This window comes from Chaetodon auriga, chromosome 10, assembly GCF_051107435.1.
Source record: "Chaetodon auriga isolate fChaAug3 chromosome 10, fChaAug3.hap1, whole genome shotgun sequence".
NCBI classification, from domain to species: Eukaryota; Metazoa; Chordata; class Actinopteri; order Chaetodontiformes; family Chaetodontidae; genus Chaetodon; species Chaetodon auriga.
Genome location: NC_135083.1, coordinates 19,514,631 through 19,528,391, shown reverse-complemented (window position 1 = coordinate 19,528,391; position 13,761 = coordinate 19,514,631). Strand labels below are relative to the sequence as shown.

Genomic DNA, 13,761 nt, shown 5'->3' with positions numbered 1-13,761 from the left:
TGCCAAAAACAATTGAGACAGCGTGAAAGTTTTTGTCCTCCGGTAAGCATCTGAAGTCGGCACCATGTCTCAACACCTTTCAACGAATTCTTTACATTTTGTTCCTTTTGGAAAAGACGTTTATCTGCGCTGCTGTGTTACCTGAGCTGTGCCTGGAGCTGAGAGCGGCGCAGGGCTCTGAGTTTTGGCAGACATCTCTGTGCTGTAGACCATGACTCCGTGAGGGTTTGGCGTTGCACCTCCTTGCAGAACAAGCTGTGTCTCTTCCCCCCTCCAGTCAGCCGGCTCCTGGAAGGGGCACCAAATCCCCCAACGAAGACACTGCAGGAAGGCCGCTCGGGATGTGGAGGTGGCAGACAGCTGTGCGATGGAAAAAAACATGACATTGGAGGACATTCAGACAATGACATGATTATTATTGGTTTCATATATGGAAACAGCCTTGATCACTCCAAAGACACTTTCTTTGAAGTTACGTCCACTTATTGTGAGGCTGATCACCAATGGGCCGATGGATGTCCAATCACAGCAACTGGAATTGGGCATCACAGGTCTGTCAAGCTTTGATTCCACCTCATTCATTTCTCTAATTTGTCATAGAAGCTACTATCATAGGACGGAGGACGATGAATTACAATAGAAACAAAAGACATTTCTGGTGATAAAATGATATTTAGACCAAGACATTCTGAATCCTAACAGCTTGGCAGATGAACTTCATTACACTGGATACTATCTTTCACATAAATGATAACTCAGCTTCCCCTTGAGCCCACTCTGTCTCTCCTCTTTTGCTGCTATGTGACTGATGGGATGTTTTACGTGAAGCCCAAAACTCAAGGAAGTCAAAATTAGAGTCCAGTAAAAGATGATGGGCTTGATCAGTGTCTCCATAATGACAAATTTTCAGGAGAGGGTTGATTCATGTTTCAACCGGTTTCAAAGCTGAATTGATTTTAACAGGTTTAAAAAGCTAAACAGCAAGTGAGCTATGACTGTACCTGCTCTACCTGACGCCATCTTGGCTGCAAGTTGTAACAAACACTTTTCATCATTGGCCAGTATTTAAAAATATAACTTGCTGAGTTGCTATAACATGATTAAATATGTAGATGCTGTCTTAAGTACGGGATTAGAAACGGTCTGACTTCTCCACATCAGAATCAGTTCACAAGAGACGCAGCAAAACAGGAACGAATTATCCCACCGAGAAAAAGTGCTTTTAGTCAGTCTGCATTCTCTTTTGAAGCTTCACTAAATGGAAACTTTATCCCAGCAACTATTTGAGAATTCTAGACATACAGTTTACTCCGAGTTCATTCAAAGAAATGGTTATTAGCACTCTGTCAACACTACAATGCATTTGTACCTTTCTGTCCTCAGTCTGTGCTGTGAACCTCACTTGCTGTCACCTGTTGCTACTTTGCTATCGCCGGTCTGCCCTCATGTACCTGCATGCATGTCTTTTACTTTGGTTTTGCTTTTCTTGTGCCAGACTCAATTATGTATTTTATATATATGCTGTACGTGCTTTTTATGTCTGCTCTTCTGCTTTGCATGTTTCAGTTCGTGTCTAATGATACAGCACAATGTCTTATTACTTTATGTCTCTTTTGATTTGCATGTCTCGTATTATGAGCCTCTGTTCCTGTACCTCACAGCCTAAGTGTCTGTAACGGTGTTCTGAATGATGTTTTTTTTTTTAACAATAATATTCTCTTTCCTTTTTATTATTGTTCTGCGTGCTTATAAATGAGCACAATAAATCTGTAATTTCAATCTTATATTCTGTTTTAGGGTGACTTCATAACATCTGTCCTGGGACGAAAGATGAAAAATAGTCTCCTGGTATTTAAAGCAATGTTTATTAATGTGCACTGTCCCCATTAAATAAACCAACAACAACAAATAAATATGCTGAAGTGGTGCGCATGGGGCTTCAGTCGGAGCACTGCTGGCCATCTAAAGACTGAATTTTGCTGGGTCACAAGTTGTGTTAGAAAAATCCCTGATCATATCCGTTGCATGGCCGTAACAATGATCCCAGATGCTGCTATATAGGGTTTAAAGCAATCTTAGCATCTCTGTCCTGTAGTTTCATACATATATAATCTGTATATACTCACATATGTCACACCCATATGTACTTATAGGTTTCCATTTCATGATAGCTTAAAAATTGCTCTAATTTGTGCATGCAGGTTGCCACATAAGATACACGTCCAACCCGCAGAGCTGCTCTGATTGTCCAGCCGATTTGTGTTGGCAGGAGTCATGTCTCATACCTGTAATGACCCCTGACTCTGTCGGTGCTGCTCCTGCTGTTTTTCCTCTTGCAGGTCAGGATGGGCAGAGCCATCCAGCCTGCTGTCTTGTACCTGGGGAGTCTGGGCTTACGGTACGTTACTTAGGCAGGCTCCTCAATCTGCTTGTCTTTCTTGCCATCATCATCTATCTTTTTGTTCTGATTTTCCTTTTTGTTTTGCCTTCACAACACCACACACACACACACACACACACACACACACACACACACATTCAACACTGCACTCATACAGACTACAGACTACTTTAAATCCTGTGTGGTCTGCGTGGGCTGCGACATACCAGAAACCATAAAAATGCTAATGTTAATTTCATTTTGCTGCAGAATGGGTTTCAGAGGTGTCTATGGATTTCTGACATCCTGTTTTGCTTTTTGTTGTATTTGTTTTTTGGGGGTTTTTTTCACTGTGACTGTGCATCTTTTGTAGATTTATTGTCAGTGTTGTCATCATCCACAAAAGAGCAAACTACAAACTTTTGAGAGACCACCTACAGAGAGTCGGTGTTTGATATTCAAAAGATACAGTAGATTAAGTTTTCCTTTAGGCAATTACTTTTGAAATACCATGCCCTTCATATGGAAACACGGTTGGTGCCATGCAGCCTCACAGATTCTGATGACAGTTGCTCACAGCAGCAGTTTGCAGCCTGATGAAAAACCATCATTAGACAGCAGATTAGTAGGTACTGTATTAGAGGGTTTAGGCATTGTAATGTCAAGGTTAAAATGCAAAGTAACTTTATATTGAGTGAGGCTTAAAGTGAACCTTTCTAAATGCTGATTGCGCCATTATTTGATAGCCATTACATTGTGCAATCAACATTTACTTTGAAATAATACGGTAAAGCAAGAAATTTGTCTATTGCCTGTATAAATAATTAATTACAGCATTCGTCATGTTAACTAAATCACTCAGGTACTCAGTTAATCATTTAAATAATTTAGAAAGCAATATGAAAATATGTCAGATTTACTACAAAGCCTTGAAATTAATGCACTGCAGGGAACGGTCACACATTAAATATGATTTGGTCAATATATGGGCCTAAATACTTGGTAACACATACAGTTCAGGAGCGGCTTTGTTGTGTTTGAACATGATTTAGAATCACTCCCATCGCGCCTCCACTTCAGCCATCCCAGGACAAGTAACAGCAGCAACAACAACAAAAAAAAAGAAAAGCCTTTTGCTTTAAATCATCCGTAGAGGACTCGGAGGTTTTGCTCAATCGATTAATAAGCTGGTCAGCCTCAAACAATTGTAATCAATCATAGGTAGGACAGTACAGAATACAAAAGCAGCCTGCTGGTCCACATCGTTTCAAGACAAAGTGGAGCATATAATGATTCCCTCAATGCTTACTACTCCCCTGAGCACAGTTTTTACATGCAACACCATAATCCAATACTATAGATCACCATTCATACAAGTAGCGTCTCTATTCTAAATGTCATGCAGAGTCCATTAGATGGTTTTATGGCACACAGGTACGGTCTGCAGTAGTCTTGAGTCAGATTGTCAACCATGATGTTTTTTTAAAGCATGTGATCAGAAATTAAACTTCTTTCCATTTTGAAGCACTGTTTGATCAAATCATTCTAAACTGCCCTTAACATAACTGGGAAACATAAATCAGCATCTAAGTCTTCAAATTGTGAGTGAGTATACTGTTTGACATGGTCTTGACATGCTGTACTTTATGATCTGTCCATGTATGAGATGGCAGCAGTAATACTAACAGCCGAGAGGAGCAGAACTGGTTTCCCCTAAATTCAAACCAGACTAGAAACTCTGTTATAGCATCAAACCACCTGTTCCTTCAGGAGCGAAGCTGAGCAGCGGACAGGATAGCAGCCAGAAAAAAGAAATGCCTTCCCCAGGCTGAATAATATCAAAAATTCACCGGACAAAAACAGATTTGCGGTAAGCTCCGTGAGGAGTATACAAGATGAAAACAACAATGTTTTTCTTTATTGATTCATTCATTCTATGTCTATTCTATAGCCCCCTGCCACCACAGCTCTATTTACCCACAGAAACAGAGAGTTAATTGTGATATACAGTAGTTTACTGGCAGTGCTGTAGTATAGCTCCCCAGAGAGGACAACTAGAGTGGTGTATGACAACAACTATAGCGAAGACAACACTGGTGAAACAGCAAAGACCCTGGACAAGAGACTGAACATCAGTGACATCCTCGACTGGGATGAGGTCAAAGTCAGGAGGGGAAAGATCAAGCAGGTCATCCACATCCAAAGACCATCTTTGAACAAACGAGTTACAATTTCCTCTCCACTTCATATGATGACAATGCATCTATCTCCATGACAACTGAGCAAACTCCACACACTGAAGACAACAGTGGGATGCAGGTGAAAAATAGTCGATCATGCGTTTGAATTTTTCTGTTGAAGCGGTTCACGTGTTCGGGAAGGAAGAAGAGGATTTTAAACGGCCGCCAGTGAGATCACATCCCTCTGAGCACAGAAGAAAAAGGTAGATTCAAAGTAGAGGTGGTTGCCCATTGACACGCAACGTCGGTGCAGACTGATATATATCAAGTAAAGCAATCGTACAGGTGGAGCACTGAAGTCACACTTCGACTGGCATCAGCTGTTTGAGTTTCTACCAGCACCGACTCTGACCGACTTTCAGCGTCCCTGCAGACAAAAGTCATTATTCGCACAGCCATGAGAGGTCTTTGCCAGGTAAACAAAAGCATAGATCATTTAAGGCTTTTAAACAAACAATCAATGCTGTCTTTGTTTTCCGGGTGAGAGCAGTTTCAAAATGTCAGATTAATATGCATTATGTAAAGGAGCGTTGCCATCAACTTAGCTTGCTAACAAAGCCCAAAGTCAAGCGTTCAGATAGGTTAATGCAGCTGACATTTTGCACAACTAATGGTGCGCGGCAGCAGGGGCTAACAGCGCGAAAGGTGCAAAGGTTAAAGACCAGTCAGCCCTGTTGATGGTAGATAAATCAGAATATTCACTGTACAAATCAACAGATCTGAACCCACCAGTGTTTTAAACTTGAATTTCCACAGCCATTATTTGGGAATGCCACATCTCTTCAGTCTGTGGGACGGCGCTGGCCTTGCCTATTAAAATTGTGCCACGCCTTTAAAATCTATATACAGTACACACAGATTGGTCAGTCATATGCAGAGTATTGATGTTGCTTCACCCTTTTGAAATGGCCCCAGATGCAGATCAATACTCCATTCCTCTCGAGAGGGAGTTTGTTTCAGACTATAATTTTACCCCCAAGTAGCACAGACATTAACAGCTATTTCTTTGAATTGTAACTCCAGAAATATATGGCAGCCATAAAACAGACAGCAGTATATTCCCCCTTGAGGCACTGCCTGTTTTCCATCTCATGGGGCTGAATTAATAACATGCTTCACACGAAACATTCAATCAAACAAGTCTATTTTCAAAGTGATGATTTTGTAAAAACGATCCAACTACAGAAAGATAATTTCATGGCGGAGGGAGTAGCCAGTAAAAATTGTGAGGCAATTTATCTAATGTGTCTCTTCTTTTTTTCAAGCACTCTCCGTCTCTAACATGTCTGCGCTCCCACAGAACACAAGGGAAAGAACAAAATGAGTGTCTAGCACATGACCCAACACTCACTTCTTGTATTATTCAATGAATATATTCAGTTGCAGGGATGATTCGGGAGCAGTAATGCTGCCTGAGCTCAGAGAGAATGAGAGAGACAAAGGACCAATCAGGGGCCTCTTCTACAGGGACGCCTACAGCCTCGCAAAAACCTTTTATCTGTCCGACACTCAATGCTTATCACACTCTTTCAGTCTTCTAATCATGTGAAACTGAGAATGACTCTATGTTCAAAATTGCACTGAGTAACTGCGAATGAGGACAAAAAGGAAAAGAAAAATCTGAGAGCCAAACAGCCAACGAGCATTAAGCACCGGCGCTTAATCACCACACCACAGATACATGTCTACAAACACACGTGCAGTGAACGGTCAAACTGGAGGATTTAAAAAAAAAAACACAAACAAACCTGCAATTCTACGATCACAACAATGGCAAACTTGCACAGAACTACAGCAAGTAAGAATTCCCTTTGAAAAGCAAAGCTGGTAGCGACATGAATCACTATTAGGATTTCAATGCAGTGGTTTTTTTAAGTGCTTCGGAATGGGGTGATCTACATATGAACCGCATAAAACGCTGACAGCCTGGGCTGGCAAACAATAGGATTGAGGGAATCTCAAAGAGACTCTTTAGTTGTGGTTTGAGTAAACAAACAGGGATAATAGTTTCATTTAAAGCCGGGCAGAAAATTCACATTATGCATGTAATCCTTGTACGCAAACAGTCCTCAACGTTCGGAGGCATACATGAGCTTAAGAACAACAATATGCAGTTCCTTGATTATGTGACAGTGGAGATCAATGTGACATCAACATGAGGGTGTAGGCGGTTTAATGGCATTGTGGTAAGCATACAGTGCTGCAGGAGGTAGTTAGCTGATGTATGCATGTGCCTCCAGTGAGAAGAAAGTTGCCTCGAGGGTCAGACACATTGACTCATTCTGAACAGCACAGTAACTCAGCGAGTCTTAATCAATGGTAAAGCCTGTTGGTGACAGCGAAGAGACATCAAAATCAATGACATTATACTTCAGAGGAAATAAAGTATGACTTCTTGCACTTGCTCTGTTTTGGGCCGGAAACATTTGAATTTATCAGGGAATTTGCCATTTGAATTAAAAGTTGCTTTTAGAACTGTTTGCTATGGTCATTATGTTGGACAAGGCAGAATAATCGATAGCTAATTTCCCCAAAGTGTGATTACACACTTGATTTGAGTGTTAAAGGCTATATTTAAAAGAAGAGTCATTAACTTTGGCTCGGAGAGTAACCAAGCACTTGCTTCAACAGTGCACTTGGGAGAGGAAAAAAAAACAGAAACGGTAGCCTCAGGCAAAAACAAGGAAGCAGCAAACTTTTTCATAAAGTTGTACTGAAAACAATAACAGGCGATGTCACTGCACACATAATTGCTCCAACTGGCAAAGCGTTTTCTAAGGGAAGAATCCATCAACCTTGTTTAGAAGTGTAAAATATAATGCTGCAGCATCTGCAGACAAATAAAAGAAACGGCGTCTCTGTTTCAAGCATGCGACAGGATGGAAACAAAGGTCTCATGTCTGTAACCTGGAGCAAGAAAGGTAATCAGCAAATTTTTGGGGGGACACTGTGGAGAGGTAAAAAAAAAAAAAAGAAAAAAAAAAGAGGAAATTATCTAAAGGTGACAGATGGTGATTTTTGCACATCAAAGGCCTCATTCCCAGCAGATGAGAGGAACTGGCAGCAGAGACATAACCAGTCAAATTCACCACCTCTTACTAACTGGAAAGAAAAGGATGAAATGGCCTTTCTTATACATAAAAGGAAAAACACCACTAATTTTAGAAACAGCTACCACTTCAGAGCTGATTTTGCTATGCTCATTTAAATTTTACTAATATGTCCAAATATAAAAAAATCCAAGTTTGTGATAAGCTGAGATAAAGCAGCTTGCAGGAACACAGTTTTGGAGACGCTCAAAGAAAGTGGCAAGACGTTCAGCGACTCGGGGCTTTCTGGAGTACAGCAGGAATTAATCCTAAATTAGGGGGATGTGAGCATTGATGGGAGACGAAGTCTGACAGTTATTACTATTACCTCAGTCTGTTGGGCTGTTCAAGTCATTATTTCAGCCAAGACCCTGTGACAGGCACCGGCCCACAGCTCCTGCTACTTATTTTCCACAATGAGATGCCCTGGAGGAAGTGAGGGGAACATGCACCGAGATCATTAACTTAAGAGCACTAAACCACTCACATTTTCATCCTTCCGCACAAGTAGTCCAAATGAACCCAGCAGGCGACTGTGCTCTATTCAACTCACCAAGGCCAGATAGGGTTTGGGAAGAATTACGCTTAGTCTCACATCTCGCCTTCATTGATGGCAAAACTTCAAGGAGATGAAAGGCATGTTCATTGCTCAGGCCAATTTACTGTGAATGTGCATATCTTTTTTTTAATCAGCAGTTGGGTGCTCTTCTAAAAAAAAATGAAAAAACAAAGACCTGAGGACTAATACAGACAGAAGATGCACATGCAGAAGCAATGATGCTTAAACTGCATATATAATGAACGAATCAATGAATCTCTCATTTAAAATTTAATACTTATTTGATTTTCTTCTGGAATAACTGTACAAATTGTACTCTGGCATATTGCATCGGAATGTTTTCAACCCATTGCCAGTGTTTTTGCTTTTAAGAAAATAACAGTTTAGACAAGAACCAAATAATTGCTCAGGACAGAGTTTTTTGGTTGGCGAATAGGTTTTATGGCCGTACTTTTCCTCTTGCGCCATTGTCGGCTCAAAAATCTGCCTTTGGTTTATGATACCTAAACTGTACCGCTGTGTGTAGTGCTGATCAGCAGGTAACAAAAAAATGTGCATGCTAAAACAATAATAATAACACTAATCTTGAATATTGTAAGCACTACCTGTTAGACATGTTAACGGGACAACTGTGACTCTAAGGATCAAAAACAAACTTTGGACCTCAACATTTATGCACCTTATAATCCGCTTTCATTTTAATGAGCTTTACAGCCTCACAGAGTCACAAGCATGGCTCAACCCTTGTCGTGTGCATGCTTTTTACAGTGTAGAGAAACTTACCGCAAACTAGACGAGAGATTCACCTTTAGATGTACACGTTATTAAAGTCTGGTTTGGGAAATTAGCATCAGTAGCTTCCTCATTTACAATAACAGAATGTATCTAACTCAGAAGAGTAATATAAAGTACCTGAGATGATTATCTCATGTGCTTGATGATTACCCTCAGATGAATATTTCAATCACCGAAGATAATGATAACGCAAAAGATGACAAATCACTTGCTGAAATGAAGCAAATGATATTAGGAGCACACGTAAGATTCTTATGGTGATGTTTTCAGCTCTGATGCATGAATGCATATGAAACATCAAAGCTCTGTCAAATTTATGTTGATGATATTTATCTGGTCTGTTTGACATTTTGCAAACACAGAAAGCAGCATCTACATACCCTCGCATGTTCGGCTCAACCACTCTAACATAGTATACTGTATGTACATATACAAAGAAAAATCAGAAGAAAGACAAGTTGGTGTGGCATGTTCTACATATTCTGTTACATAAATATATACAGGAATATATACATAGGATATTAAAGACCTGAACTTGATCTTCAGTTATATTGCCATCAGATCTGACAGGAAATCTGTCAAATCACAACATTTTCCTAGACTAAAGTGGATGGGCAGAAAGGACTGCTGAGTTACCAGCAAGGCAAATGACAAAAATGGCTTTGGGACAGGAAATAGACAAATGTTTTAGTCAAATGTCTTTGTTTCAAACAATACAGTATGAGGAAAGCATCACCACAATGACGGATATAACAATTCAACATTTTTCACCGTTTACTATCCAAAAACTGGATTTTGCATCTGTATTATTGTATTTGCAATCTGCAGTGTGGAACAATGGACAGCTAAAACTGAATTTTCCACAGCTGCTCGGGCCTGAAACGGCTCCAAAATGCCATTGACCACTTTATACAACTGCTGTTTTAAATGAAAATCATTCAAGTGTGGGCAGAAACTCCTTTATATTTGAAGCAGGGTCTCAGTCTGAGGTGGCCATCCACATGGCAACCATTAGATGTGCAAACATCATTGCCACTGCCTCCCTGGCTGCCAGGGCAATGCATCCGTCTGGAGAAGGATAGCACTGCTGGCAGGCACTGACAGGGTAAGACTCACTCTGGGCCTATCGCAGGGGGAGATTGATGCACTTCTCAGTGGGGGGAGAGCTGACATTCATTTTAATTAGGCGGGCGAAATATTGTCTCTGCGGCATGTAGCTTCCCTTGCCTTATCCTCAACTTCTCTCCTCGTTGTGAGGAAAAAGGAAAAGGGACCTCCAGGGAGCAATGACCTCCAGAATGGGCCACAAATCAGCTAAATATATCACTTCTAAATCCCGGTGACATTACTGTGCTTAAGATGTTTGATTAACATTTAATTAACATTTGTATGACATTTCAGATCAGAACCAAACAAAAAAATAACTGGCTTCTTTGATGTGGTCCACAACAGTGGGATGACTTGGTGTTCACATGCCATGTAATGTAAGCAGTCAAGGATACTGAGACTAAGGGAGTGGTTCATAAGTTAGGGGATAGTATCATAGTAAAAAGGGAATTTTAATGAGCATGTGATTGGGGAGAGTTTCACGTGATGCTTTTTCATTCATTAAACTCCATTAAAGCCTGCAGGGACCCACAATAACCAAGCAAATGCACATAGACACACACACATGCACGAATGAACTGCACACGGCAACACACAAACAGCCACTTAAGGGAAGTCACAGGAAAAACACACAGCAATCTATACAGCATGTACCTGTCGGTGAGCCAATTAAAATCCAAACAAGCGTCTCTGTGGCACAGAGGAGAAGCGTACACCAACACCTTTAATAAACCCAGCCGCTAGCCATGTCACTGCTTTCTGCTCCACATACTGTTTATCTTCCATCCCCTGGCAGTGACATCTGAGACAGAGGAAGGAATAAATAGATAATTAAGACAGTGGGATTTGTTATATATCTCAGCTAATGTAAACCTTGTTTGATACCACACACAATGCGTGCTTGTGCAACATTCTAAACAACAATTATTAAACCATAGGATAAGAGGCAACGATACTGTATGCATGCTGTCAATTCAATTTTCAATATATAACTGAAGGACTGTCTTAGTATTTATTTGATGTAATTCTAATCTAGTTTTATCTGTTTAATCCTCATATCTTATCCTAAAATGAGATAAGATAAGACTTTCTTAATCCCCTGTAAGGGAAATTAGGGAGCACATTAGCACATTAAACAGACTTCACCTTTTCTAAAGGTACAGAGACAAGATGGAGCTGCAACTCTGACAGCCCAGCAGGCCTGTCAGGCTTTGGATTTGTCCTCATGTTGAAGCAGTGTGCATGGGGCTGTAGTGAGAGTTCTACTCTGTATACAGCGGTTTGCTTTGGATTTACTTTTTTTAAGCCTCTCCGAAGCCAAATATCGCAGAGCACGTGTGTAAAAAATGGATTAACCGGTATGGTTTTCTGCTGTGTGTTTCTCACCTAGCTTGCTACCTAAAGAAGTAACCCAGTGTTATTTCCCAGGCGAGGAGTGTTTCATACTACATTATTGTGAGGTTACAGGTTACATTAAAAAAAAAGCCCCTTTTAGGACAAGTAAATCCCTATATAGTATTTCTCCACTATGTAGGAGCTGGTGTTGGATGATACTCTATGGTGTAGGCTAATGTAATGCCATCAAGTGGATGTTTCCATCAGCTGAACATATTAAAGTTAACAAACTCATGTAACTAATGTTAGCTTAATTCAAAAGTTATTTGCATCTGTTAAAATCTGCTAGCGATGTCATTTCAATGAACAAACTTGACAAACTTAGCCAACAGTTGTGGATACATGTCAATGAATGAGAAGAAAACAGAAGCACATTTTGAGAAGACTCAAATGATAAACCCACCATAACGTACATTTTCACAGCACTATCTCATTATAAAACAACAACAAAGTCATATATTACTCACTACACTGCTTCTTCTTTTGACTAAGCTGGTTTTATTTGTTTAAATGAGGCAAACCGCTCTTCAATAAAGGCCCAGGCCACTATTTGGAAATGCAGGGAATATGGCAAAATTAGTTTCATTCATGAAATGTTAATTCACAATTGGTTTGTGGAGAAGTCTAAGTTATGAAATACATAAAACACAAATGTCATTACAAAAATATTCCACTGGAGACTTCTATCATTTTTATTATACAGTGTGCACTAACACAAAAACAGCCCAGGGATTCAGACTGCTTTCCAGTACTGATACTTCATATTGCCACATGCTTGAACTTGATGCTTGATATAGCTTAAGTAGCAGGATGTTCTCCAGTGGTGGCAAGCCTCTGTCCAGTCACACTTCAGAAAATGCTGTGATGCTCATGTCTCTAGTTCTGTATCCTCTGCACTCATCAGTCTCATTTCTGTGGGAATTTTTCTCGTTCACCCCTCTGACAGTCGAAAGATGTTTTGGATTTGTATTTTAAAATGAAACCACAGACAGAAAACAAGAAAAGAGTCATGAATGCTGCCCAGTGTGCTCTGTGGGTGACAACACAACAAACATCTTTGGATTACTGATGACCGTGTTTTCTCTGAGCTGGAAAGCTGCTTTATATAGTATATGAGAAATGGGCATGCTGCCAAATTCAGTCCTGCGTCTGCATGTAACCAGATGAAAGCTCAGTAAAGGGCAAAACACTGAGTACGTTTAAAGGTCACGCATTAATGGTTACACTTTCTCAGATGCACAGTAATCGACTGTGCCACTCACCAAGCCCAATCAGGGTCAAAGGTGGCACAACATGAACATATGATGCCGGTGACACATTCATTACTGGTTGTGTGCTGGCCCAGTTACTCAAACGGAGAACCCATTTCAGTACATGACACGTATCACAACTGCCAAAATCCTTTTTTCCGCAACACAACTTTGCTGTAGTGTAGCAGCTTGGGAGACTCGCCAATTACTGTTCCGAGGAAGTGATTCGCGTCTGACAGTCTCTCAGAAGTGTGACGGTGGTTAGTGAGAGGATCAAACCAAGTTTCTCCACTTTACATGTCCCTCCCATCCCCTCGGTCTAACTGCTTTGCTTCCATCCATCTGAGACTGTGACCTATGAGCAGTCACTCATCCCCCATGTCAGTGTTTTGGATGACTGCAGCTGTCACGCCCCCCAATAAATTGTTTCTTGGCTAAAGGACAAAGCCGTGTGGGGTTAGCAGCGCCTCCTGCTTCCACTTCCCCCCAGACCAGCCCCTCCATTAGCGATGAGCTAGTGCTTGTCAGTGGAAGAAGGCAGACAACAATAAGTCCAATCGTCTTGCATTAGTCTATATGCAACAGTATTACATGGCTCAATTGATGAGCAGGCTAATGGTGGCTGAGCAGAGGCAGAGAGCGGCAAACAGGAGCAGGCCAGAGATGCCTCAGATGAAGTTACGGCTGGGACAAATTGGTGCTGACAGGCCACAATTAGGAGAGCCGTCATCGCCTGGCGTCAGCTGTCAGTGACCCAGGTATTCACACAGTGAGTAAATCATGTACTGTGGAAAGCGTCCACTTACTCTTTTGAGTGGATCACTTAATGCATGATGGACTACTATGGATATACCAGTTTTTGACTTTTCAAATAGATGAGTATGTCAAGGAGCTGAGAAAAGAGCAATTAAAAGTTGTTTTACAAGGATTTGCTCTTATCAGTGCT

The 13,761-nt window shown here is 40.8% G+C and overlaps 1 protein-coding gene across 4 annotated transcripts in view; it reads right to left on the bottom strand.

Annotated features, from left to right (window-relative positions):
• nphp4 (nephronophthisis 4) overlaps nucleotides 1–13,761 on the bottom strand; it is a 157,528-nt gene that overhangs the window by 82,296 nt on the left and 61,471 nt on the right. For all 4 annotated transcript variants that reach the window (XM_076741807.1, XM_076741806.1, XM_076741808.1 and 1 more), the window contains exon 9: nucleotides 142–360. In XM_076741807.1, coding sequence (XP_076597922.1) covers nucleotides 142–360 — 219 coding nt within the window. The remainder of the gene's footprint in view (nucleotides 1–141; nucleotides 361–13,761) is intronic.